The 24,685-nt window shown below is 39.1% G+C and overlaps 2 protein-coding genes and 2 non-coding genes across 4 annotated transcripts in view; all 4 read right to left on the reverse strand.

Annotated features, from left to right (window-relative positions):
* Window positions 1-1,416: 1,416 nt before the first annotated feature.
* Window positions 1,417-14,937, reverse strand: cct6a (chaperonin containing TCP1, subunit 6A (zeta 1)). Its single transcript, XM_038301346.1, has 13 exons — window positions 14,705-14,937; window positions 14,052-14,115; window positions 10,898-11,032; window positions 10,610-10,783; window positions 7,704-7,807; window positions 7,347-7,617; window positions 6,926-7,008; window positions 5,338-5,434; window positions 5,048-5,195; window positions 2,232-2,365; window positions 2,033-2,135; window positions 1,864-1,936; window positions 1,417-1,787 (listed from the first exon to the last, which is right to left on the reverse strand). Exons 1-13 carry the CDS (start codon window positions 14,839-14,841, stop codon window positions 1,715-1,717), a joined length of 1,596 nt encoding a protein of 531 aa, XP_038157274.1. The 5' UTR covers window positions 14,842-14,937; the 3' UTR covers window positions 1,417-1,714.
* On the reverse strand, window positions 7,082-7,218 carry LOC119794026. The gene has a single exon (XR_005282172.1). It is a non-coding gene; the product is annotated as a small nucleolar RNA SNORA22 (small nucleolar RNA).
* LOC119794027 lies at window positions 12,218-12,354 on the reverse strand. Its single transcript, XR_005282173.1, has one exon. It is a non-coding gene; the product is annotated as a small nucleolar RNA SNORA22 (small nucleolar RNA).
* Window positions 14,938-15,686: 749 nt separating the features above from the next.
* Window positions 15,687-24,685, reverse strand: part of LOC119794011 (protein NipSnap homolog 2-like) — a 12,050-nt gene continuing 3,051 nt past the window's right edge. The window contains exons 5-10 of the mRNA XM_038301344.1: window positions 22,387-22,457; window positions 19,891-20,031; window positions 19,765-19,796; window positions 18,774-18,868; window positions 18,489-18,572; window positions 15,687-16,765 (exon numbers count right to left, since the gene is read on the reverse strand). Of these exons, the coding sequence (XP_038157272.1) occupies window positions 16,701-16,765; window positions 18,489-18,572; window positions 18,774-18,868; window positions 19,765-19,796; window positions 19,891-20,031; window positions 22,387-22,457 (488 nt within the window). The 3' untranslated portion in view covers window positions 15,687-16,700. The remainder of the gene's footprint in view (window positions 16,766-18,488; window positions 18,573-18,773; window positions 18,869-19,764; window positions 19,797-19,890; window positions 20,032-22,386; window positions 22,458-24,685) is intronic.

Here is a 24,685-nt window from a genome sequence, read left to right on the forward strand (position 1 = left end):
GCAGACGAGCTCTGAGCCACCACCCATGTCAGAGGATGAAGAGAGAACATCCAGCCAGTCAGTCAGAGAAACAGGACTACACTGGAAAAACAGGCCAATCGCCAACATCTATAACCAAAGGTGTTGATGGCAGCAGCACATCAGATATTTCTCTCCAGGATGGAGTCACACTGTAGTAAACGGATAAATGGAGGCAGATGTCTTTCAGTCATCAATGCACACATTCAGCGTCACACAGGAGCTCTTTGAAGCTGGGCACCGTTTCATTCACAGCACCTGTCCCATCAACCAGGAATCAGAATCAGAATTTTTTTAATAATCCCAGAGCGAAATTATTTTCACTACATTACTCCATATGTAATAGAGTGACTATAGGACCAGTTTGATATAACACAATTTCATACATTATATACAATTAGGGGGCCCCGCTCCATCTCACCATCAGTTTGGGGGTCCTTAGCCTGGAAAATGTTGTAAAACTTCTGGTTTAGTATAATTATTGATTTAAAGTTGCAAAAAGGTCTATGTAGTGCCGTTTTAAGTCAGGGACTAACATTCACTGATATTTTATGCAACCATTTTTAAAATCTATATTGAAACTCAGACATATGGAGGATAAACATAATTTAGATAGGGGTTTAATATGAAGTGTTGATTTAGGGACACAAGGAAATAGGACTTTTAATAAAAAAAAATATTTTCTGTTATATAATATTGCATGAATGGTGTGCTTTTTAAACCAGCTTCCAAACATCTTTATCTTGAAAAATTCCCTTTAATCTCAGAATTTTAAAGCCATTGTACATGGTTTTGAAAATTATTTGGCATTTTAAAGACTTTACCTTTTGATTCCTTATTTTCTTAATCTTGTTTTAAATGTTAGCACCCAATAGTTATGAGTCTAAATGAACTAATAACACAAATCCCATGTTTCACCTTAAGGTGGTTAAAATATAACTTTGTGTCAATTTTTTGTTCTTTAACCATTTTAACAAATGTGCTTTTCAGCCAGGTTCAATTATGTGCTCTAATGTTGGATTAAAAGAAACAAAAATATAGTATGGTCTGTTTTTTTTGTAAACACTTCATTTTTAAAAGATTTGTAGGCCTACTCTGTTATCTGCTTTAAGTCATTCAGCTTTTAAATGATCATAAACAGGTTTGAAAGTTATTTTCCAATTACACTGTTTTCTCTATCAAAAGACTTTTCATAATAAATCATTACTGCCTATATAAAGATCACCAAATATGTTTTAACAATTTATGAGGAAACCATATTTCTAGCCACATTACAGCTTGGCTTAGTTTGAAACCTTAGACTCGTTCCAGTCTTCTAACTGGGATTTGATTTAAACTCTCTTAAGGAACCAAGGAATTTTCATTTAATCAACTCTTGAAATAAGAAACAAGCAGATCTTGCAGGCCGAGAACATTTTTTAATAGACTGAAACAGAACTGCAGAGATCAGTGCTTTTAACAAAGTAGCATAAATAAACCAATCGTTCCAGAGAGGTGGGGGGGCAGAAATCATGGGAAAAAAAACATGAGCAGGTGAACGATGATTTCTGGCGAATGCTAAGACGGCTCGCCGCAGGGTTTGCTCAGTGGGCTGGCCATTGATGAGGGGGTGCTTCAGACGGACCAGAGCCGGGCCGCCTTGACTGAACCGTCAGGTAAACAACTATCACTGGAGTACAAGTACAGCGGCTCTTCTTTAACCTTTCAGAGAAGACATTCCAGCTCGCATGATCTCATCCACCAACAGGATGTTGCTGGCAATCACCGTGCTGTAAACACAAAACATGTTAGAGGGATGGAAATCAAGTCAGAAGGCCGAAATGGAGCCAAGTAAAGCATCCTTACCATGAATGGAGAAGCTGTTTTTTAACATTGTAGTTATCCCAAACGCCTGCCTCTCCAGCCACCATCGGCTCACCTGGAAACAGGATCTTATTTAAAAGTGCTCTTCTCTTGTGCACAAACCGTTCATCCTGTTAACAGGATTAGATATTGTGGACCTTGTGATGATCACCTGTGCTGAGGTCGACTCCGACTAGCTGACCAGACTCTTTGTACTCTGTCTGCAGCTTCAGCAGGGTCTCCTGAGGGTCATAGCCAGAGTTCTGGGCCAACACCTGCAAATGATTTTTACCCAGCTTGGATTAGAGAGGAGGACTGCAGAAAACATGATGTGAAGAGTGTTTATTTGCAAAAAGAGTCAGCAGGGTCACCTTGGGGATAACGAGAAGAGCATCTGCAAATGCCTGGACTCCTAGCTGGGCTCGGCCTTTCACGTTGGGCTTGTGTTTTACCAGAGCATCTGCCAAAGCCACCTCAAGCGCACCTGCACCTGACACAACGCAACCTGAAGACAGAAGGATACATGGAGAGAGCTGTGAACAAACCAGTAAATAAAAAGGTTTTACCATAAATAACTTTACTGTGGAACCAGGTCATTTGGTTTGAACTAATTGGCTTTTTATTTTTAACCACTTTACTGATAACATTGCATATTAGTGCAATTTAATAACATTGCAATAAATATGGCTTGATAAAAATAAAGTTACTCTACAAAAAAAACAAGAAGAAAACAAGATAATAAGTAAACAGCCTCCAATGTTATATCTAAAACTTCAAGGAGAATTCCGGTTTTTAACACTTTTAGCCCATTTTCCAGTGTCCAGGATGAAATCGAATGATCAACACCAAAATGTTGACAATTGCTCCTGTCTCTGCTTTTTGGCTCATGCAGAATCCCCCCCTGGCTGCTTCAGAATGGCTTCCATAGTGCATATCCGATAATGTCCTTAAAACAACCTTAAACATTCTTTTTTTAAAATATGCTACTCACCGGGTCGTCAGCGCTGTTCAATGACGTTCCAAAAAAAGTTTCGTAAAGAAAAAACGTTCCTGTAGTGTTTTATTTAGCATTTTGTAAATCCCATTGAGTTCTCAGAATCAGAATCAAGTTTATTGCCAAGTAGGTTTGCACTTACAAGGAATTTGACTTGGTGTTGTTGGTGCAGACAAAAAACAAAACAAAATAGCAAAATAAGATAGAATATATATAAAATATATATATATATATATATATATATATATATATACACAGAAGCTATATACAAACAGTAGACTGTGCGTTAATGTAACGCAGAAATCCTGAATGGGGGAGAGAAACATTGTCCAGTGTCACGGGCGGGTCTTGGCCTTGTTGATAAGGCCGATAACAGATGGGAAAAAACTGTTTTTGTGACGGGAGGTTCTGGTCCTGATGGACCGCAGCCTCCTGCCAGAGGGTAGTGGCTGAAATAGTCTGTGACTGGGGTGCGAGGGATCAGCCACAATCTTCCCTGCACGCCTCAGAGTCCTGGAGGCGAGCAGCTCCTGGAGAGATGGGAGGTTGCAGCCAATCACCTTCTCTGCAGACCGGATGACACGCTGCAGTCTGCTCTTGTCCTTGGCGGTGGCACCAGCGTACCAGATGGTGATGGAGGAAGTGAGGATGGACTCAATGATGGAGGAGTAGAACTGCACCATCATTGTCCTGGGCAGGTTGAATTTCTTCAGCTGCCGCAGGAAGTACATCCTCTGCTGGGCTTTCTTGGTGAGGGAGTCGATGTTCAGCTCCCACTTTAGGTCCTGAGAGATGATAGATCCCAGGAAGCGGAAAGACTCCACAGTGTCAATGGTGGAGTCACAGAGGGTGATGGGGGTAGCTGGGGCTGCGCTCTTTCTAAAGTCTACAACCAACTCCACTGTTTTTAGAGCGTTGAGCTCCAGGTTGTTCTCCCTGCACCAGGTCACCAGATGGTCAGCCTCCCACCTGTAGGCGGACTCGTCACCATCGGAGATCAGTCCGATGAGAGTGGTGTCGTCTGCGAACTTCAGGAGCTTGACAGACTGATGACTGGAGGTGCAGCTGTTGGTGTACAGGGAGAAGAGCAGAGGAGAAAGAACACAGCCCTGGGGGGAACCAGTGCTGATGAGCTGTGAGTCAGAGAACTGTGTTCCCAGCTTTACGTGCTGCTTCCTGTCCGACAGGAAGTCTGTGATCCACCTGCAGGTGGAGTCAGGCACATTCAGCTGGGAGAGCTTCTCCTGGAGCAGAGCTGGGATGATTGTGTTGAAGGCCGAGCTAAAGTCCACAAACAGGATCCTGGCGTAGGTTCCTGCGGAGTCCAGGTGCTGGAGAATGTGGTGAAGGGCCAGGTTGACAGCGTCATCTACAGACCTGTTGGCTCTGTAGGCAAACTGGAAGGGGTCCAGGAGGGGGTCCGTGATTTCTTTAAAATTCCAATTTAAAATTCCAATAAAAACTGTTGGAATAGTCAATATCCCTCCGCCACCGGAAACGGAAATGGGGCCTGTTTACGCTTAGTTGTAGTCTTTTCGCAAGGCCCAAGTGTTTTTGCTTCACTCTGTGTACTCCGACGTCGAGGTGCTAACGTCTCTGTTAAACACTTTAAAAAACTCTGAAAATGGAATACGAAAGGTGGATTCTTGAGGAGGACATATTGGACTTTGAGTTTGACGGTAGAGGATACCGTCGCCAACTAGTGGTCTGGAGTGTGCAACGCTTCAGATTCGAACCGGAAGCGGAAGTTTATAAGCGGTTGTGATGTATGGGAAAAAATAGTTCTGGGATTTACAAAAAGCTAAATAAAACAAGACAGGAACGGTTTTTCTTCACGAAACTTTTTTTGGAACGTCATTGAACAGCGCTGACGACCCGGTGAGTAGCATATTTTAAAAAAAGAACGTTTAAGGTTGTTTTAAGGACATTATCGGACATGCACTATGGAAGCCATTCTGAAGCAGCCAGGGGGGATTCTGCATGAGCCAAAAAGCAGAGACAGGACCAATTTGTCAAAATTTTGGTGTCGATCATTCGATTTCATCCTGGACACTACAGAAAATGGGCTAAAAGTGTTAAAAACCAGTATTATCCTTTCATATTGCAACAGGGCTTTGCACAAGTCAATACTTCTTGACAGTTCTGGGTTCCATATAATGCTGGGAAAACATTTTAATCATGCAGGTTTGTTACCGTCTTCGATGGCGTTCTTGACGGCTCGCAGACCATCCCTCACGGCGTCTTTGATCTGCGTCAGGGTGTGTTTGTTTGGACCTTTTATCAGCAGTGTAACGGAGCGAGGGTTCCCACACTTCTCTATGAACGTGTATTTCTCCTCCCCCTGTAAAATAAAAAAATCAACAGCTTTAATCAGCTTGGTCTAGAGACCTTAAACAAGACAGGAAAGAAAATAACACTTGATCTTGACAGAAAACATATTTTTTCAACCTTCAGCAGTCAGAGGAGCTGAGCTGAATACTCACTAATGTGTGTTCATAAACCAGCCCAGCGTGACCCAAGCAGTCAGGTGTGAGGTCATCAACAGAGTTCATGGCGTTGCCACCGCAAGCAAGGGTGAGTCTGGAAAAAACAAGACGCATTCAGGGCTTCGACATGTTTTACACTTCATCTCATTCACTAAGATTTTGGACCAAACAATGTCAATTTTTATCCTCTATAAATTCAATAAATAAAAAATAAAATAAAAAAGAAGTTGGCTTTGATTCAGCAAAAAGGTAAAGCTATGTTATTTGAACTAACTTAGAGCTATAATATTTAGACAAAGTGTGGATTGCATTTCCTTAAAGCACAATTTACTTTTTGTGCCATTTTTTTTGTTAAAACTATTTAGTAAGTTAAAAGAAATAAATAAAAACTGACAAGAGACAGGGATTACCCTATGAATTCCTGTCTTTCTCTAATTAGCTCTGACCGAAACATCAAATAAACAAAAATATTTTTTGTTTTACCCATTAATAAAATGCTACATCTCCCAACCATCTTCAGAGAGGAGAAATGGTTAGGAAGGACAACAATATACATAACTGGGGATAATTTAGTAATTATTTCTCTGTTGGATTATTACTTTTTTTTTTTTTATATTACTTTTATTAATCTTTCAGAATAAAGGAATCAATCAAAATAGGAATTATTAAAAATACAGAAATAAATAAATGCTCAATAAATAAGCATATCATTAATTGCCCCCAAAAAACAATAAATAAATAAATAAATGTAGGTAGAAATTAAATTATACAGTGAGACATAAATGTATACATCTCTTTTAATTATCTTATTCGCTTCTGCAATAATTACCTTATTTATTTGCATAATGAGGCAGAAATGCAGACAAAAATGTAAATACGGCAGGCAGAAATAAATAGGGTAAAAAAATACAAAAAAAGATAATGCAGACAAAAATATATCATGCAAATAAGTAAATACTTAAAAAAATAATACATAGATACAGTTAAAGATTATTACAGACAATAAATAAATAAGGTAATTACAAAGGCGAAAAAAAGCTAATTAAAAGAGATATATACATGTATGTGTCGCTGTATAATTTAATTTCTACCTGCATTTATTTATTTATTGTATTTTTGAGGGGCAATTATTGCATGCTTATTTATTTTAAGAGCATTTATGCATTTCTGTATTTACTTGTAATTATGGCAGGATTGGTCCTCCATAAGGAATTAGCAGGTAAGACATCAAGGACAAGACCAGAGTTTTGGGAAATAGCAGCAAGTTTGGTTAATTTCTCTTAAATTAAGACATTTAAACCAGACCAGGTTCCCGAACACAGGACTCGGGTCAAAAATTTTTTTAATGGTGTAAGTCAAAGTGAAAGGACAGGTAAGAACAATAATTTAACAGGGTTAATTCGCTGAATAAACTACAACCCCATGTACGGATATAGAGGAAATGGGTCTTTAAAGCCAATTTTCTCCATTTTCCCTTAAATATTCCTTTTTGCAAAATGCTAAATTCTACTTCCGTATTTCCCAGACTATGAAAAAACCTGTGCACCAAATCTAAGATCCATTATTTGTTCCCTATTCATCTTACCTCTCCATGTTCCTCCTCTTGGCTCTGCGCAGGGCGACTATTCCTTCCTTAGCGAGAGCATCCAGGGAGAATGGATCGATGCCCTGACCAAACCAGAGAGAAGGGCTCAGTTTACCATTGTTAATTAAATCAATAAACTGCCTTCAGGGATGGAAGGACTGTTCTGATCCGCTGAATACATGCAGGAGAGGAGCAGGCTCTCCTGATGCAGAGGTACAGATCAGAGTTACTGTGGCACAGATACAGGAGACCAGGGGGAGCTACGTTAGCACCCATGGGTGTTCACTGTGCACTTTAATTCAGCCTCAGATCTTTCACAAAGTGCAGACAGATTAACACACTGAAGCCAATAATGTCAAAAAAATGGCGACTCTGCACAGAATAAAAATGGGTAAACACCTGAAACCCTCCTGAACGGTACCTTTTGGTTGATGACAACAAAGCCCTTGTCGTCATTGGGACAGACTTTCTTCTTCAAGTCGATGATCTTCTGCACGCGCTCCTCGATGAACTTCCTCTCTGCAGCCACAAGCTTCTCCCTCTCCCCAGCGCTCTTGTAGAAGAAGCCAGAGTTGACCTCCGTCTTCTCGTACTCCAGAGAGACGTTGCACGTTAGAATGAAAGCGTCCTCCACCCTCTTCTTCATGTCTGGATGTCTGGCTCCGTGATCCAGCACCAAACCTTTGATCAGTCTGGGAGAAAAAATAAAAAAAGACAATTTAGATTTGCTTCCCTAAATCAAATAGAAATGACATCTGTTCCATGTGGTAAAACTTACTGTGTGTCGCTCTCAGTCTTATGCTTCATCTCCATGATTTCCACCATGTACAGGTCAATGGGTTCACCAGGTTTAGAGATGGTGAGCACAGCATCTACCACAGCCTGATGATGGAGACATGGACAAACATTTTTAACTCTAAGCTAGGAATACAGCTAGGAATCAGCAGGCAAGATTTTTATTTAACTCTGGTGAGGGATCATTTGTTCAGTGGATAAATGACAGTAACTGGGTTTATACAGGAATGAGTAACTCTATTTAATGCTTTTAAAGCTCTTAGACATAAATGTAATGCAATGTCCCAAATTCCTCGTTTTCCAGCTATTTTTGTTGAAATTTGCATTTTCCCCATTTCTTTTAGCTTTTCTCTGCCTCGAGCTTCTTTTCCAAACATACGGCTTTACGATCATTCAGAAGCAGTTCCGCGCAAATATATTGAAATATAAAATATCTGAAGAAATTGTTTTATAATATATATATTTTATAAATAAAGCATTTTAAATGCCACGATAATCACATTTAATTAATTTTAATGCCAATTAAAGGTTAATTTAAAAAACAATAATCTAATGATATTTAATGACCTGTGGAAACCCTGAGTAAGGCAGCATAAAAAGATGAAAACAGGAAAACTGCAACCATCTGTGCCGAAACAAAAGTTATCGGTATCAGTGACATATTTTGACACAAAATAAGAACTGTAGCTATACCAAGATGTTAATTTAGGACTCAACGGGTTTGATGTCTCATTCATGTGTCGTTTTTTAGTTTGTGAATATGATAAAATTCAAGCTGCTCCTTAAACCAGACAGATTCAAAACAGATAATCATACTGCAGCAAACTTGCTTTGATTTCTTAACTGAAGTTTTTATCTTCTTACTTTAAATAAACTTGATGGACTTTGAAACAATGGCAGTTTTAGGTTTTCTGGATTCAGGAACACAGAAAAATAAATGAGTGCAAGTAGGAAAAACAAAAAATAGAAGCATGCATGAGTAGATATCACCCCTCTCTTTCACCTAAGTCAGGCTTGATTTCCTTTCATTCATTTCTTTTACTAAAAAGAAATAAGAATGGAACAATAGAAAATGTATCCTGAGTTTTGAATATATTTGGAGTACTTTTTAATCCATTTCTGTCCTGCTAATGTTGATGTACCTATAATATGCATATGATGTGAATGCATCATTATCCCCGCTATGCTCATAATAAATCCTGGTGAGAACCGGTTTAGGCAGCATCCTTCGAAGAACTCACAACCATGAAGGCTGGAAGTGATCAGCTGTGAATTGGGACAGTCTAGTCTTCAGCAACCAATCTGCACTCCCCCCTAAGGGTAACCCTGACAGCATGAGAAATGGACCTATGATGCTTAAACATCACGTATTTTGAACTTCATTTAATCTGATATGTACATTATTTATTGGAGGAAAACCATGATATCAAAAAATACAAAATAATATGGCTTCATTGTTATGACTAGTGCACAATAAGTGCAATAAAAGCCATATGACAAAGGTTACGGAACCAAGCATACTTTAAACATGTTTGAGCACACCATTTCCCTTTTCTGTCACCAGTTCACCACAGTTGTTCCAGCGGTCCACACTTTCTCTGCTCTTTTTCTCTTCGTATTCTCCTTCTTTCCCCTCGCCCTGCTTGGCAAAGGTTTGCCTGCTGTATCTAAAAGTAGCAGAAGCAGCAACCCAGACTGACAGCAGCTTATTGGCTAATGCAGCCTGGTCCAGACGCTCCGGAGGGCTTTACCATATTAACAGGAGAAACGGCGCAAGTGAAATTAGACACTGTCGTCGGATAACATCCAGTAATTTATAAATGTTTTAAATCAGTTTGTGTCCGGATCTGGACCGCGGTCAGCTAATCCGGGACCTCTGACCTAAAACATGCAGGACAGGTGTCCCTGAGGAACAGGTTAGGGAACCAATGAGATATGGGGTGTTTATTTTCATTTTTAATGGGAGACGTCAAACAGAAAGTGGCCTCCAGGATTTTGTGTTTTGATTATTTGTTAGCAGCTGCTAACAAGGTTTCTACGTTTAAATCAGATTGGATCAAAATTGTTCCCTTGGCTCGAGTTAGAGGGCAACCATCTACTGCAAAGGGCAGAAGCAGGAAGGTAGTTTGGCGTTTGACTGGAAACCCCTGTTTGAAATAAAGACAGCCGTACGAAACATGAAATATTACCCAGGTTAATTTTAATTTAACAAAAATGGCACCATCTAAGAAACTTTATAAGGCCCCTAAATTTTTTAGTACCTATTTTTCTTCACTTGGGGGCCCTAGTGCTCCGATTAAAAAAAGATTATCGTATAGCTCTGCTTTATAGATTTCCATAGAGCTGCAGGATTTAGAATTATTAAAGTCATCACAATCGCTACATGAGATATTAAAGGAAGCGCAAATATTGAAGTTTTGTTGCAAATCTTCTGACAAACATCAGGACATGACCTCGACCTCTAAGAAGACTAAAAAAGAAAATGATGCCAAATGTTTTCAATTATGGTTTTCCAGAGAAATCAGATCAGATGTCTATCAAATTCACACATCAGATGCAAAACTCTGTTCCCATTAGAGGCAGCGAATGCTTTAATAACAAAAATAAATAATTCCTATTGAGGGATGGGAGTCAAGAAACCAACCACACTAAATTAAAGGCAAGTGTGTGATAAAAAGACACTAATAAATATGCTGATTTTTACCTAAAACTAGTGAAAGAAAATGGCCTGTATTCAATACAGCTGAAAGACATCACTGTTCTCAACTTTTTCCAAGAACAAAAGTTTGTATTTTACTAGATTCTCAGAATGTAACGATAAGCTGGAAGAAAAACATCACCAGTTTTACATAGAGTAAAACTGCCTCCGTCTGTCCCCTCATGCCTCACCTCAGTGAGCAGGTCGGCCAGCTCTGTGTGGACCTTGGTCCTCAGAGAAGTTCTGGCTACATGGATGAGCGTCTCTCTGTCCATCTCCCGAGTGACTTTAAGTTCCTCCAGAACAGTCAGGGCTTTCTCTTTTGCTGCCTCAAAGCCTTCGGCTATTATTCTTGGATGTAGACCCTGCAGCACAATATTAGGAATGACTTCAGAATTAGAAAACATGCGATAAAAATCATTAAACATTTAGGAGAATTTTGAAAAACGTGGACTGAATCCCCTTCATTAAGGTCTTACCTCTGAGACGTAGAGGTCAGCCTGCTTCAACAGCTCGCCGATGATGAGGACATTCGAGGTTGTACCGTCGCCTGTGATGTCATCCTGCGCCGTAGCTACTTTAGCAATCAGTGATGCTGTGGGGTGCTGAATTTGCTTTAAGGGGAAATTTGTAAAAAGATGACGAGTAAAACAAAAATGATGAAACCTTAACCATTCATTACAAGATTCAACCTTTTAATTGTCTTCCATTTAACGACTGACTTTTATAAATCATTAATATTAATTAAGATTAGGGCTGCAAATAATGCTAATGAATAATCTCTGGATTATTTTTTCGATTAATTGATTACTAATCGGAAAGCAAAGGGTTACTTAAGGAAGATTTTATAAAATTAAACCAGGTGAATATAAATTTTCCAGTTCTGGGTAGAGAATATAAAAAATAATAACAATAATAAAATATATATATATATTTTCCCATTTTTATGTAATTATCGCTCTAGGTGGATTGCTGTCAGCTGAAGGCCTTTATTAGAGTCTCTATAATAATTGATTACTAAATCAGTTGAAATTATTTCAATAACGAATTACCGTAAATCCTCTAATATAGGCCCGGGCCTTTATTTCACTCAAGTGCATCGCGGTCCAGGCCTTTATTGGAAAGAGGCCAGAATTAGAGACAGGCCTCTATTGCTATTTGAGCAAAACAGACTACCAGTGGAATGAATAAAAATGAGATTTTGTGTCTATTTGAACCTATAAAACACTAGGTTCATTTATTGAAAAGGTACAGTTACCATGTCTCGCTTGGTTTGAAGTAAAAAAGAAAGAAAAAAATCCTCCAATTCTGTTTAATCCTCCTCCTCAGTTTCCTCCTCCTCTTCATCTCTCCCTTTAATCTCCTCATCACTCGCGCTCCTCCTCATGTTCTGCTGCGTGTCTGTTCTCTTCCTCGCGCAGACGGGCAGCAGTCAGGGCCTGTCGTCCAGCTGCGCAGGGCTGTGGTACTTATATGTTACTTACTACCACAAGTATAATGTTGAGGTATGCCCAGAAAAAACGTTTATAGCCTCGGCCTGTATGAGAGACCGGCCATTATTTACCTCCTCTGACAGCGAGACCGGCCAATGTTAGAGTCCCGGCCGCTAATGGAATACAGGCCAATATTAGAGAATTTACGGTAATCACCATTAATCCGATTCATCGTTTCAATCCTGATTTAGATAAAGACAAAATACTGAAAGAGGGTTAAAGGAAACATCTGGGAAACAGTTGATAAAATTCCAACCAGAAAGTATCATTTATATTTCACACGTTGACATTTGCTACAGAGGAAAAGTTTGTTCTGATCCGCTGAATACATGCAGGAGAGGAGCAGGCTCTCCTGATGCAGAGGTACAGATCAGAGTTACTGTAGCACAGATACAGGAGACCAGGGGGAGCTATGTTAGCATCCATGGGTGTTCACTGTGCACTTTATCACAATACAGGTCTAATTAACCTTACTTTCTTACAGATTGCTTCATATTAATAGAAATTAGGGTTGTCACGATACTAAACTTTTCAACTCGATACCAATACTAAGGAAAATATTCGATACTCGATACCAATTTCGATACCACAAGGATAAAATTTCAACAGAAATATTTTGATTAATAATTAAAATACAATAAATACAATAAACAATAAGAACTACATTTTGAGGTTGTTTTCTGTGCACAGTATTTAGCAAGCTTGATAAAAAACTTACAAAATGAAAATTAAGTTTTCCTTATTTGGCTATGCTTTGCACACATAACAATGACACTAGCCAAACCGGTTAAGAAACAAAAATAATTCTCAGCAGCGGCACCAAAAAAAGTCTGAAACTGAAAAGTTCAGAGAATTATTCAATCCCACAGTGTTCAGAAAGTGCATTTTCCTCTATTCTGCACTTTAGATGAATGACTGTTTAGGTGTCAGTGGTACTCGATACTTTTGAAAATGAGTATTGTATCCGGATACAACATTTCAGAATCGATACTTTTTTGAGTATCGATACTTTTGACAACCCTAATAGAAATAAAAATAACACTTCAGATTTACCAATATTATCTTATGTTGGTGTTAAGCGCTTGATCTACAACTGCATATACAGGCAGATATTAACCAATGTCTGGAATCAGACAATTCATTCAGCTTGATAAACTCTAACCGACGATATAAAAAAAAATTATATTATTGACCGATGAAAGGTGAATAGGCCAATGGAGGGAATATTTTTCAAGATTAAAAACATGACAGCAATTTGTATCTTAAACAATTCTCCAACATTAAACCAATCCTGTGAACTAGCACCGTATTGAAATACATGTAGGCTGAATCAATAAATCTGATTAATCGATTATTGAAATAATCGTCAATTAATTTAGTGATCGATTAACTGGAGCGTAGAGACTGTAAAACATGCCTTTAGCTGACAGAGCAACATTTTGAGCAGCAATTATACCAAAATTGTATACAAAAAAAAAAATTGAAAAAAGGAAGCATTTTGCATTTAAAAAAAACAAAAAACAAAAAAAAAAACTCTGATATGTTTTCATCTGCTAAAATGCTCGATCCACAACTCCAAGTTGAAAAGTTTTAGTTTCACCTGGTTTAATTTCCTAAAAAGTCTTTAAGGAACATTAGGCTATACGATTATCAAAAAAAATAATCGACAGAATTATCCATTTGCAAAATAATTGTTAGTTGCAGCCCTAAATAAAATGTACTGCGTTTGAATTTTTGATAGTTTTGTACTGTTTTAATCATGTTTTAATCATCTTTTAAAATGCCATAATATGATATTTACTGTAATTTGGCATTGTAGAAATAACCTAAAATTATGTTGAATTGTAAAATGATCAAAATAGGGTCTGTGATTTTCAAATGCTGCAACTCTACAAATGTTAAACTGAACTAAATAAAAAGGGATTTAATTTAAAAAAACTACATTTACTAAATAGAAATATTTCACTTTCCTATTGGATAATGGTTAAGGAGCTTAAACCCTCAGAAGCAGAAGGAGTTTGATTTAACTAAATAGAACAATCACTTCTAGATAGTTTATTATAAAGTTAACCATGTTAATATAATTCAAAACCAAAGGCAATTATTCTTACACACAATCTAAATAAAAGTACTTCATTACCATCTCATGTAGCAGGACATTTCCATCTTTGGTCAGCTTTATGTCTCCTGCACCAGACACTAGCCTACAGGATCACACAGCAAAACAGATATTTAATAAAACAGAACATGAATCTTTTTTGTTATATTTGTTTCTATATAGACATTTCTATAAAAATCGTGTCGATAACAATTTATACGAACAGACAAGTTCAGTTCGGGAAGTCACGACCATTAAATCTATCTTTTTGCTTATTTTTAATTAATGTACAAAACATTAAATACAATCTCATATCATAGGGAAGTCCATAGTTTATATTAATATCAGTAAAATGTTAATAAACAACTAATTTAAGGTGCTAGCATTAGCTTAAAGAGCTAGCCGGTGATGCTAACACTCTTCCGTTAGCTTAGCGGTATCGGCGCGAGGGATGACTGGGCAAGGCAACGTGCAGCGGGAAACACCTCATCCGGTTATCAATTTAATACCCTCAGGGGGGATAACGTGTGGTTCTTTGGTTTTGAGGAAGATATTTGAGCTTTATGTGACTTTAAAAACCAGTGTTACCAAGAAGCAAAGTGATGTCTGTGCAGTTTACCGGCAGCTAACTTGTGTTAGCTTAGCTAACTTAGCATCGTGCTAGCTGACGCACAAAGAGCTCCAGAGGCACTCACATTTTCATGGTCCCTTTCGGTCCAAGATTGCTCCTCAGCACGTCCTGGAGCCCACGGGCGGCGCTGATGTTAACCGCCAGAGCAGCCTGCGCCCTGGCCACCTCTGCTTTAGGGTTCAGTGCTTTAACGGCAGCCATCGTGAAGCAGGAAAACCAGCGGAGAAAAGTTATTAAGTCTCGCCGGCAGAAAGCTAACGCTGCTCGGGCTCTGACAGCGAAAAGGAGGGCTGCTTCCAGAAAGCTCCAACACGTGTTGCTGTGCTGCCTTCAGGTGCCGATAAGAAGATAGGACGTTCAGCTTTCAGAAGGACTTGAATCCCAGTTTATGACTAAGCAATGGATATTTTATTTCCATTCCTTTTTTAAAAGTGTTCGTATACCATACACCTTTTATGCATCATGGACAGAACATATTTAGACTTTACCTTAAATCCAGCTCTAAATAAACTGCACTGAATTTAAATAATTCAGGTTTTAAGAGTGGTTATGCCATAGAGCTTGGAATCCAGAGGTTCTGAGTTGGAGCCCCACTCCCACAGACTGCCACTGCGGGTCCCTGAGCAAGACCCTTAACCCCATTAACCCCACACTCCATAGTTACAAATCTGCCTGCAGATTTGTAACTATTTCAGTAGTACCAAATCTGAACTAAAACAGTGAAAAACAAAACAAAAAAACAATCAGCATATCCCCTGAGGAAAAAAAATTCTCAATGAACAAAGTTGATCGTTTGGGGGGAAAAAGTCATCTTGTTATAAATATAAAAAAGTAGTGTGCCTTGTACATTTAACATGAGCATTGTGGATACTACTTAAATGTCCAACAGTCTTTAAATGCACCACAAGTCACACCCTAGGTGTCTGATGATTGGTTACAGGATGTCACGTGAGTGTGGGCAGCAGAAATCTACACCCAGCAGCATTTTAAACGTGTACTCAGTCTTTATGTACTGATATAAAACAAAACACACAGAACAAGAGGCCTTCTATTAATCAGTAATTTAATTCAATATGTACAACTAATGTTCTTAAATCCCTGCGTATTATCATTTCCACTCTGAGGCGCCACTCCTCTGACAGCGAGGAGGGATTTTAAAGACCAAAGTTGCTTATAGACACAGGAGTGACCATATCTCTGGATTTTTTTTAAAATTCCCCTTATCAACAACACAACGGCATTGCTTAAAAATGAATCTCTGTTAGAGCACACAGTCACCCTGATGTAATTATTGTAGAATAAACCAAAGCAGTCAGTGCACAGTAGCTAACTCCATAAATATTGACTCTAATTAGAATACAAACATTTTAATAATCCTGCATTATTTTCACAAATGGAGGTGCCAGGTGTGTCACAATGTTAAAGAAAGAAACTGGAGGAGTGATCAATTGAGAGAAAACAGATTCAGCACATCATTCAATGCAGGGCAACAAAACTTTAACTTCCTACATTTCATGTTCTCTTTATAAACTTCAAAAATTGAGAGAAACTTTATTTTTAGCATCAGCAATACCTCTGAAACCAATCTTGTCTTTGCATTCTGACAGTTAGTTAGAGGTTTTGTAAACAAAAAGACCTTTGTTACGAAGAAAAGGGAGTAAAATCTGAATATAGCCAAGTGCTCCTAATAAAACATAATATTTAAGGCTCAACTGTTTGGGTCGATTTGAGAGATTCAGTTTAAGTCCTCTACAAAGCTAACAAATCATTTCAATGTTTTCCATGATAGGATTACAGAAGGCCAAACGAGTAACTGTCTCTTACACACCCTGACAATTCAGTCATTACAGCATATATCCATTCTTGGAGATTATTGTTGAACCGAGTTTTTTCAAACCAAGACAAATTAAAAGAAGAAAGAGTAATTTATGAAACATAAAGAACCAAAATAAGGACAACTGTATTCAGGTTGTGCTGAATTTCCTGGCAGTGTACATTCTGGAGGTTGGTTACGCTTCACAGGTTAGCGTAGCTGTAGCGCCGGCTGCTTCTGTTGGTGGTTACTTCAGAGGGGAGCTCTTCATAGGAATCATTATTCTGGAGTCCATGTGCTGAATAAGAGGAACTGAGACAAAAAAAAAAAAAACATAGGTAAACATATTTCCAGGATTTAGATTTAGCTTTTTAGGCTAAAAGCTACTAGAATCATCATCATTATCGTTAAAGGAAAGCCCGACGTACAATGTGCGATTTTTGGGCTGATTTTCTAGTTGTGCGAGAATCTTTCGATTGGCCCGACTTTCAGCCTGAGTGTGCGTCGTGTAGTATACAGGGGGTTACGAGCGCCGATCAGCCTCGCACGACCACCTCCTGATATCAAACATGTTTGATTTTCTCCTGAACGTTGTGGGCAAATCGCTCAGGGCGCATGCAGAAACAAGGATTCTTCCTCTCAGATGTAAACACAGCAGCGTGGCAGGGATGCAATGAGTGAAATGCAGTGCTGTGTGTAAAACTGACAGACCGTAGTAGCCACGTTTACTCAGCCATGTCTGTTTTCCAAATACATCATCGCCTTTTCTTTTTAGGACTTTCAGCACAAAATTGCAAAAATTGACAAGGCAGTGAGGGTCGTTGTAGTGAGCTTAATATTCCCCTTCTATTTGTGTGGCATCAGGATAGAGAGCTAATGAGCAGCTCCATCTCACTGTGGAGCTGAGTCTGACGTGGTTTTAAGTCGTACAGTGTGAGCAGGTAGATCGCATGAGAGCGTCGGCTGAACAAAAACGTGAGCTGTGAGCTCGCACTGTACGACTAAACCCTGAGATTAGTCGTACAGTGTGAGCAGCAGCTGCGTGCAACGACTGAAAAAAAAAAAAAAAAAAAATCGCACAGTGCACGCCCGGCTTTAGTTGAAGAAGTTATTTATTAATTAATGACCTGTTATCGCTTAAAGCAGGCATCCCCAAAGTCGGTCCTCGAGGGCCGCAGTTCTGCAGGATTTAGAGGTTTCTCTGCTTTAGCACAGCTGATGCTGATGATTGCAGTTCAGCAAAAGCCTGTTAATCAACTACTAAAGTAAATCAGCTGTGCCGGAGCAGGGAGACCTCTAAAACCTGCAGGACAACGGCTCTCGAGGACCGACTTTGGGGGTAAGTTAAACAGTCAAATCTGCAAAAACAATAAAATATATATACTAGAAACTGACTCTGGTAGCGCAGACCTCAACCAGGCAGCACATTGTGCCCCATATTACGACTTAAATCTATATACTGGTGAAGAATCTCAGTCATCCTGGTCATAGTCATTCCAAAAAAAAAAGTTAAAAGCAAACATAATTTCTAATGATGTTTTCTAAGCCATAGCAAAGCTTTGGTTGGACAATTCTATAAAACCTGGGGCTCCACACTACTCCAGACATTTTGAATCGAGAAAGCTGGATGGGAAGTGAAACATCTTCAAACTTGGAAAAAAGTCTAGTAGTTTTGTTTTTAACCTTTTTTTTTTTGGAATAACTTAAATCTATAGCTAAAACTTAGACATCTTTATGAATTCTTCTTTGGCAATGACACCTACATATAAATATTCCATTAAAATCACTTCATAACTATTCAAGTAATCCTGCTAACAAAACAAAAAATCAACCAAGAAACATGACAGAAAATATAACCTCCTTCGAGGAGGAATGACTATGACCTGGACGACTGAGAATCATCACCAGCTTTTTTGAGGAGGTTGAAGAAAAATCAACATTTAGTGTTTTAGAAAATCCAACAATCAGCCATAAAACCAATAGATTTACCCCTGGGTACAAACTGGAAGAGTAAAGAATGCAAATTCAAACCTACCTGTGTAATAAACAACCTCATCCCAACCCTCTCGCTGCCATGCGGCATTTCTGATTTCATCTCTGGTCTGAAGATCTTTGTAAGCTGATAAAAAAAAAAAATTACATTTATTTATAGGCTGGCCCCTTAAGTCTACTTCAGCTTCAAGCTCAAGGCAGCTATTGTGTAGAAACAGCTGGACTGAGGTGTGTTCATTCACAAAGGTCACAGATACCTAGCCAAAAAAAAAGCTGCCCCTTAAGGGGTAAAAATTAAACAAAATGTTCATTTCAGGAAACTGCTCACCCCATAAGTGATGAACCTGGTAAAGACTTCCAATCTGTGAGAAAAAGCCTCCCACGGCCTCCTGGTTCTGCTGGCGAATCTCAATCGCCCGCGCCCTGCAGATCACCCCGTCAAAAAATGTAAACACAGTGAGCTGCTCATTCCTGAGCCATGAATGCTTTTAAACAAGACAAGGGCCGTTTCTCAATTCTAAATTGGGAGCATGCAGCATAAATATGGATCAGTTGGAACAGATGCGTACTTGTGACGTCATCACACGCTCGGCTCGTCTGGAGCTGCATTTCACCTAATGTTATTAATAATCTCTAGATAATATTAGATTCTGACTTTTTTCATTTCCTGGGGGAATAATAATTAACACTGTCAGATAAACACAATTCAAATTATAATTTAACCAACAAAAAAAATAATAAATCGCCATCAGAGCCAGAGGCGATTTTCTTCCAGGGGAGCTCTGTGAGTGGTCCCCTGGAAGCTGCTGCTGCTGCAGTGCATGCTGGGACAGTTGTCCACCTTGAGAGTGGACAAGTCTGCTCTGGTGCATACTAGGTAAAGAGGGAGGGGTGAGAACAACATCCGGGGACTTTGTCCTTTCTCAGTCTTGTGTTCTTGTGAACTGGAACAGTACTAGGGCTGAGGCTGATGACGTTTCACGAGTACACAGGCACGTGAGAATGCACAAGTACACATTTTGAGAAACGGCCATGGTTTAGTTTCATTTTAAAGTTTAAGGAGTTCCAGCATCAAGCAAATGCCCCATTAATTATTTAATCTTACATAAAAGAGGAAAAAAATTATCCTATTCATTGTTCTCTTTTCAAGAATAATAAAAAAGTGAAAACATTGAAAAAATAGGATGAAGCTCAGCCATCTGAGGTTCTAACCTACAGCACTAAAAAATACATCTTTACTCAGCAATCACATTTGATGACACAGAACAGCAATCTGTTATCTATTATCTGTGCAGTAAAACAAGGAAAGTCATTCTTACCAATAATTTCCCCACTCAATCATTGTCCCTGGCTGGAATTACAGCGAAAAAAAGGACAATGTTTAAGCTTTCGCTATAATAAAATATGTTAAATGAACCAAGCTGGTGAGAAGAAAACAGTCTTACTCTGAGCTGATATGATCGGAGCTCATAGATGTTTGGTCCGGGACGAGGGACGGGTTCACCCCAGAAGCTGAACTCCAGCAGCAGCTGATTTCTACGAGACAGCAGCATCTTTCCCCTCTCATTTCTGTAGTTCATAAACACCTACGGCAGGAACAAAGAAAAAACAGGGCTGTTGTTGAACAGATCCAGAGCTAAACTATTAATAGTCAACTGGGCACATTTCTCACTGTTGAGTGAATTAGGATGGTTTTTTTTTTTAAGCATAAGCCTCACAATAATTTTAAAGCGTAAGTAAAGTGAAAACTAAAAGGGAAAATAATTGGGTTGCATCTCTGAGAGTAACCCCCAACAGCATGGATAACACAAAAATCAATTTCACTACAATACTTACCAAGCATACAGTTCATTTTACTAACTCGGTTAATATCCCTAAATGTTAACACGCAATAAATAAAAAGGACTACAACAGCTCTCTGAGAAATGGTGATTTACACCAATATCGCACATGATCAGGCTCATCACCAAATTTTTATAAATCTTCCCTTAGCAGGAGGTGCACCATTGGCAACAATTTCCTTTAAATCCTTTCGTGAGTTTATAAATAAGGCAAAGCGTGTTTCTGCAGCCTCTGGTGTTTGTCCTGCTCTCACCTTCTTCATTCACTGTGCTTTCTTGTTTGATCAGCAGATCGAGATTTCGAGGGAAGCTTTGCTCATCTTTCCTGTGTTTTTGTCTTCCTTATAATCTGGACTTTTTTTGAGTCTAATGATAAAGCTGTCAATAGCCCCTGCTATCTCTCTGGTTTATTTACCATATAAGGTTAAGAAATCCTTCAGAAAAATCCTGAATCATAATTATGATGTGGGTCATTACCAGAATCTTATGAATTGTTTCTTAGACTGAGGTGCAGGTTTAGTAAAAATGTACTGTACTTTCTCAAATATAGAGTTCACCTCACTATAAGCCGTGGCCACTACTGTCTCCCACCAAACCTGTAGAGGGAGCTCTACTGTACATTTAGCCCCTAGAGTAGGGACAAAGAAGAATGCTAGCTCCTGTTAGCTTGTTGGCTGGCAGCAGTAAAAGCTTCTACTGAAATATGGGGCTTTGTCGGCTCTTTATTTCAGCCCTGCCAGAGTTAAGCCCAGGCTCTTCATTGGTTCAGCAGCTTTAATGCGGCAAATAAATGACTAAATGTGTGACTTTGTGACACTTGTTCTTCGTCGTGCCTGCTGCTAGCATTCTTGTGCTAAATTAAAATTAGCCCCTGTCACTAGGGGTGTAAATAATATTCGTTTTGTATCGATGCATCGATCCAACAGCCGACGATCCGATGCATCGATACGTTCGCAAGAGTATCGATTCATGTTTTTTTTCTTCCTCCGGTCTATTTTTATCCATTTGCTCCTGGACGAATTCTCCCTCCCGTGCTGCGGTGGCGCTAAACCTATTTTGCCCTCCTACCGCGCTTCCTGGCTATACTTGTACAGTAGTGTGTTGCAGTGAGCTTGACACAGACATTTTTGATTTATGCTCAATATTGAAGTGTGGTCTGCACCACACGCTGTGGTTCTAGATACGGCCAAGGCGGTGAGGAAGTGGGGGTGAGTTTAGTCTGACAACGGAGGGACATGAGGGCCAAAAAGAGCGGAGACCCAGGTGGAAAAAGGGTCCCATCGTTCTCGCGCACCTCGCTCTTCTAGCGGGTCAAACTTCACGAGTTGTTTTCCGCATTTTTGGTCATAAAACCAAAACAAGCCGGCCTCCTTTTTGCGGCACTGTTTGCGGTCCGCTACAATATGGGAGAGGTGCAGCGGAGCGTCTGTGGAGGGGGCGGGGACGTCTGGAGCCGAGGTATTGAATTGCACTGATTTTGTGCAGCATTTTTTGATGAAAGGCTTTTCAGAATCTATATCGCAGGGTTATTATTATTTTTCAGTGAATGAGGTTTTAATAGGAATAGATGGAGTGCAACTTTTCTACTTCTGTTATTTGCTGTTGTATTCTTTAGTGAGTTCTTTAGTGAGTTAAGGATAGAAATAAGTAGTTTTAGTACCATAATTACATTATTTATGGACACCCGGATGAATATCTATTCGCCCATGCGCAGGATGGATCGTGCTTCTGGGACGGATCAGGTAGTGACAGCCCCTCCTGTAATTTCCAACTCTGACTTCACCCTCTGGCGGTTAGTGAAAAAAAAATCAACAGAAATGCCACACCTTCTTATAGAGTGAGAAAAAAAGTAGTAGCTGGTAAATACGGTAATAAAAATCCATTCATAACCTTACAAGTTCTTCTGTACACAGACGGACAGACAAACACATTCGACTAAAAACATAGCTTCCTTGGTGGAAATAAAAAAAAAAACAGCTGGAGAAGCAAAGATAAACACATGAACTAAAGACTGGCCTGTGGAACTATCCTATAGGCTGTGAACTCCGGCCCATAGGTAAGCAGCATACAGAGAGCTGAACTAATCCGAGCCCCTGTTACCTTATTCTGCCTGAGTTTGTTCATGACTTCGGTGAGAGCTGGGTATCCTCCCCGATATCTCCATAGGTGAACTAGAATAGAAGGAGCAGAAGTGCCAGAAATAATGCAGCTCTGGAATATGTTTTCCCCTGGGCCAAATATTCCTTCACATCAAAATACTAAAGTCAATTCTTTAAAACAGATTCTCATAAAAAACGCTGTAAAATCAGTTGCAGTATGCAGGAGACGCCACCACATTGCTGTCTGATGCTAAGCATAGGCCACTACTACATAGCTCACTACTGTTTCTCTTTATTTTCCATTAAGAGTGGTGCAGTAGTATTTGATCCTTTACTGTTTATAAAGACATTGCCATCATGACGGTGCTGTTTCAGAGTCAGATTACAGGTAAGGAGCGACGCCATGTGATCACAGGACAAAATGGACTACAGTCAGTAAAAATGGCAAGACACACATCGTTTTTCTTAGCTAAATATAAGAGCAAAGAGACATACTTCTTCACTACACTACCTATCAAAAGTTTTAATACCCCTTAAATTTCTCCACAGTTTGTCACGTTACAACCACAGAACTTTGCTCTCAATCTGCAGGTTTACTAGTGGTTCCTAGTATTTCTAAAAGTAGAATAGGAGGCAGATTTTTTAGTTATCAGGCTCCTCTCATGTGGAACCAACTACCAGTTTTAGTCTGTGAGGCAGACACCCTGTCTACTTTTAAGGTTGAGCTTAAAACTTTCCTTTTTGATAAAGCTTATATTTAGAGAGGCTCAGGTCATCCTGAGCCATCTCTATAGTTTTGCTGCTATAGGCTTAGACTGCTGGAGGACATAGGGACCCATATTTTTTCATCATCTCTATTCTCCCACTCTGCAGAATCTGTTAGTTCAATCTCTAACGTTCTGCTCTCACTGCTTTTTATCATAGTTGCTGGACTGAACCACAACATTTTTTGTTTACTCTTTGCCAAAATACCTAAGCTCTGTTTAAAATAAGTGAAAGCATCTAGGAAGATCAATTTTACTCATGCCACAGATTGAACTCAATTCAAAAATACTTTGTTAATCCCAAAGGGAAATGACAACAGACTGTTTAAGTTGTGGACTATGAATTGGCTGTGATCTGAAGCAGTCCACTGGCTCCAGTTTTTTATGAACATCTGGGTTTCCTTCCAGGGTGGTGTTGCATTTAGCTCAATTAGTCGACCAATCAACTGACCAGCCTTCCTCTGTCTGCTGAAGGAAACAATCCCCACAGAGGCCACCATGGGGATAGTGAAACATAGTGGTCCTTTTAGGTGAGATATATCAAATGCACAACTAATATTTGTCATGAATAGATTCTTCCAGCTGAGATGTGAATTTTTGCAGCTCCTCCAGAGTAGCCCTGGGTATCCTGCCTGCTTCTCTGATTAATCCTTGCCTAACCTGTAAGTTTAGGTTGGAAGCCATGTCTCGGTGAGTATGGGTTTAGATTTTCCTATGATGAAATGAACATTTCTCCATGTGATGTGCCTGACACCTGTATTTATACTGAGATTAAATTACATACAACATGACTCTTGTTACTAATAAGGTGACATTTAAAAAAAATATCTATTGGGATTTATTTAGGGGTTTTAGAGTAAAAACAAAAATTTGTATTTTTCCTCTTCATGGTTAAGAACCACTGTTTTGTCGGCACGCTTGTAGTTGCAATGTGACAAAATGTGTAAACATTGAAGGGATTTGAAAACGCTTGTAATCATTTTTATTTAAAATATAAGAGATGGAGAAAAAAAAGGGATTTGTTAGGTTGAAATGTAAAACATTAAATTTTCCAAATTCTTGTGTTTTTTCTAACTTTACTTGGATTCAACTCAACATTTCTTTAATTCCACAGATTTATAATTCAAATGTTTCGTTTTTTTCTCTGTTAATCTTTTCAGATTTTCAATCTCCCACAGTCTCTGCAATTTTGCATATTTATTTCTCTCTTTTACTCCACGTAAAACAGTAATCCTACTGTTTGGATTATTCTTCCAACAGCCAAATAATCTCAGTCTGACTGGATGTTCCTGAAATGCAAACAGCGGGTCGCTCACGAGTCTCATTATATCTATGGTTTTAGCCATAGCTTGAGTTAGGATCATAGTATAAGAGTAAAAGAGCAGAGGATGTAAAAGCTCATATTATTGATGTTTCATCTTCTATAAAGAAGGTTGCAAATTGTTTCAACATGGCTACAGCTTGCACTAAAAGCCCAATGGGTAAACATTTCCTGCAGCAGCTAAAATAACTACAGTAAAAGAAAAATGCATGTTT

Source organism: Cyprinodon tularosa, unplaced genomic scaffold (assembly GCF_016077235.1).
Source record: "Cyprinodon tularosa strain WSP-4 unplaced genomic scaffold, ASM1607723v1 ctg466, whole genome shotgun sequence".
In the NCBI taxonomy this organism is placed as follows: Eukaryota; Metazoa; Chordata; class Actinopteri; order Cyprinodontiformes; family Cyprinodontidae; genus Cyprinodon; species Cyprinodon tularosa.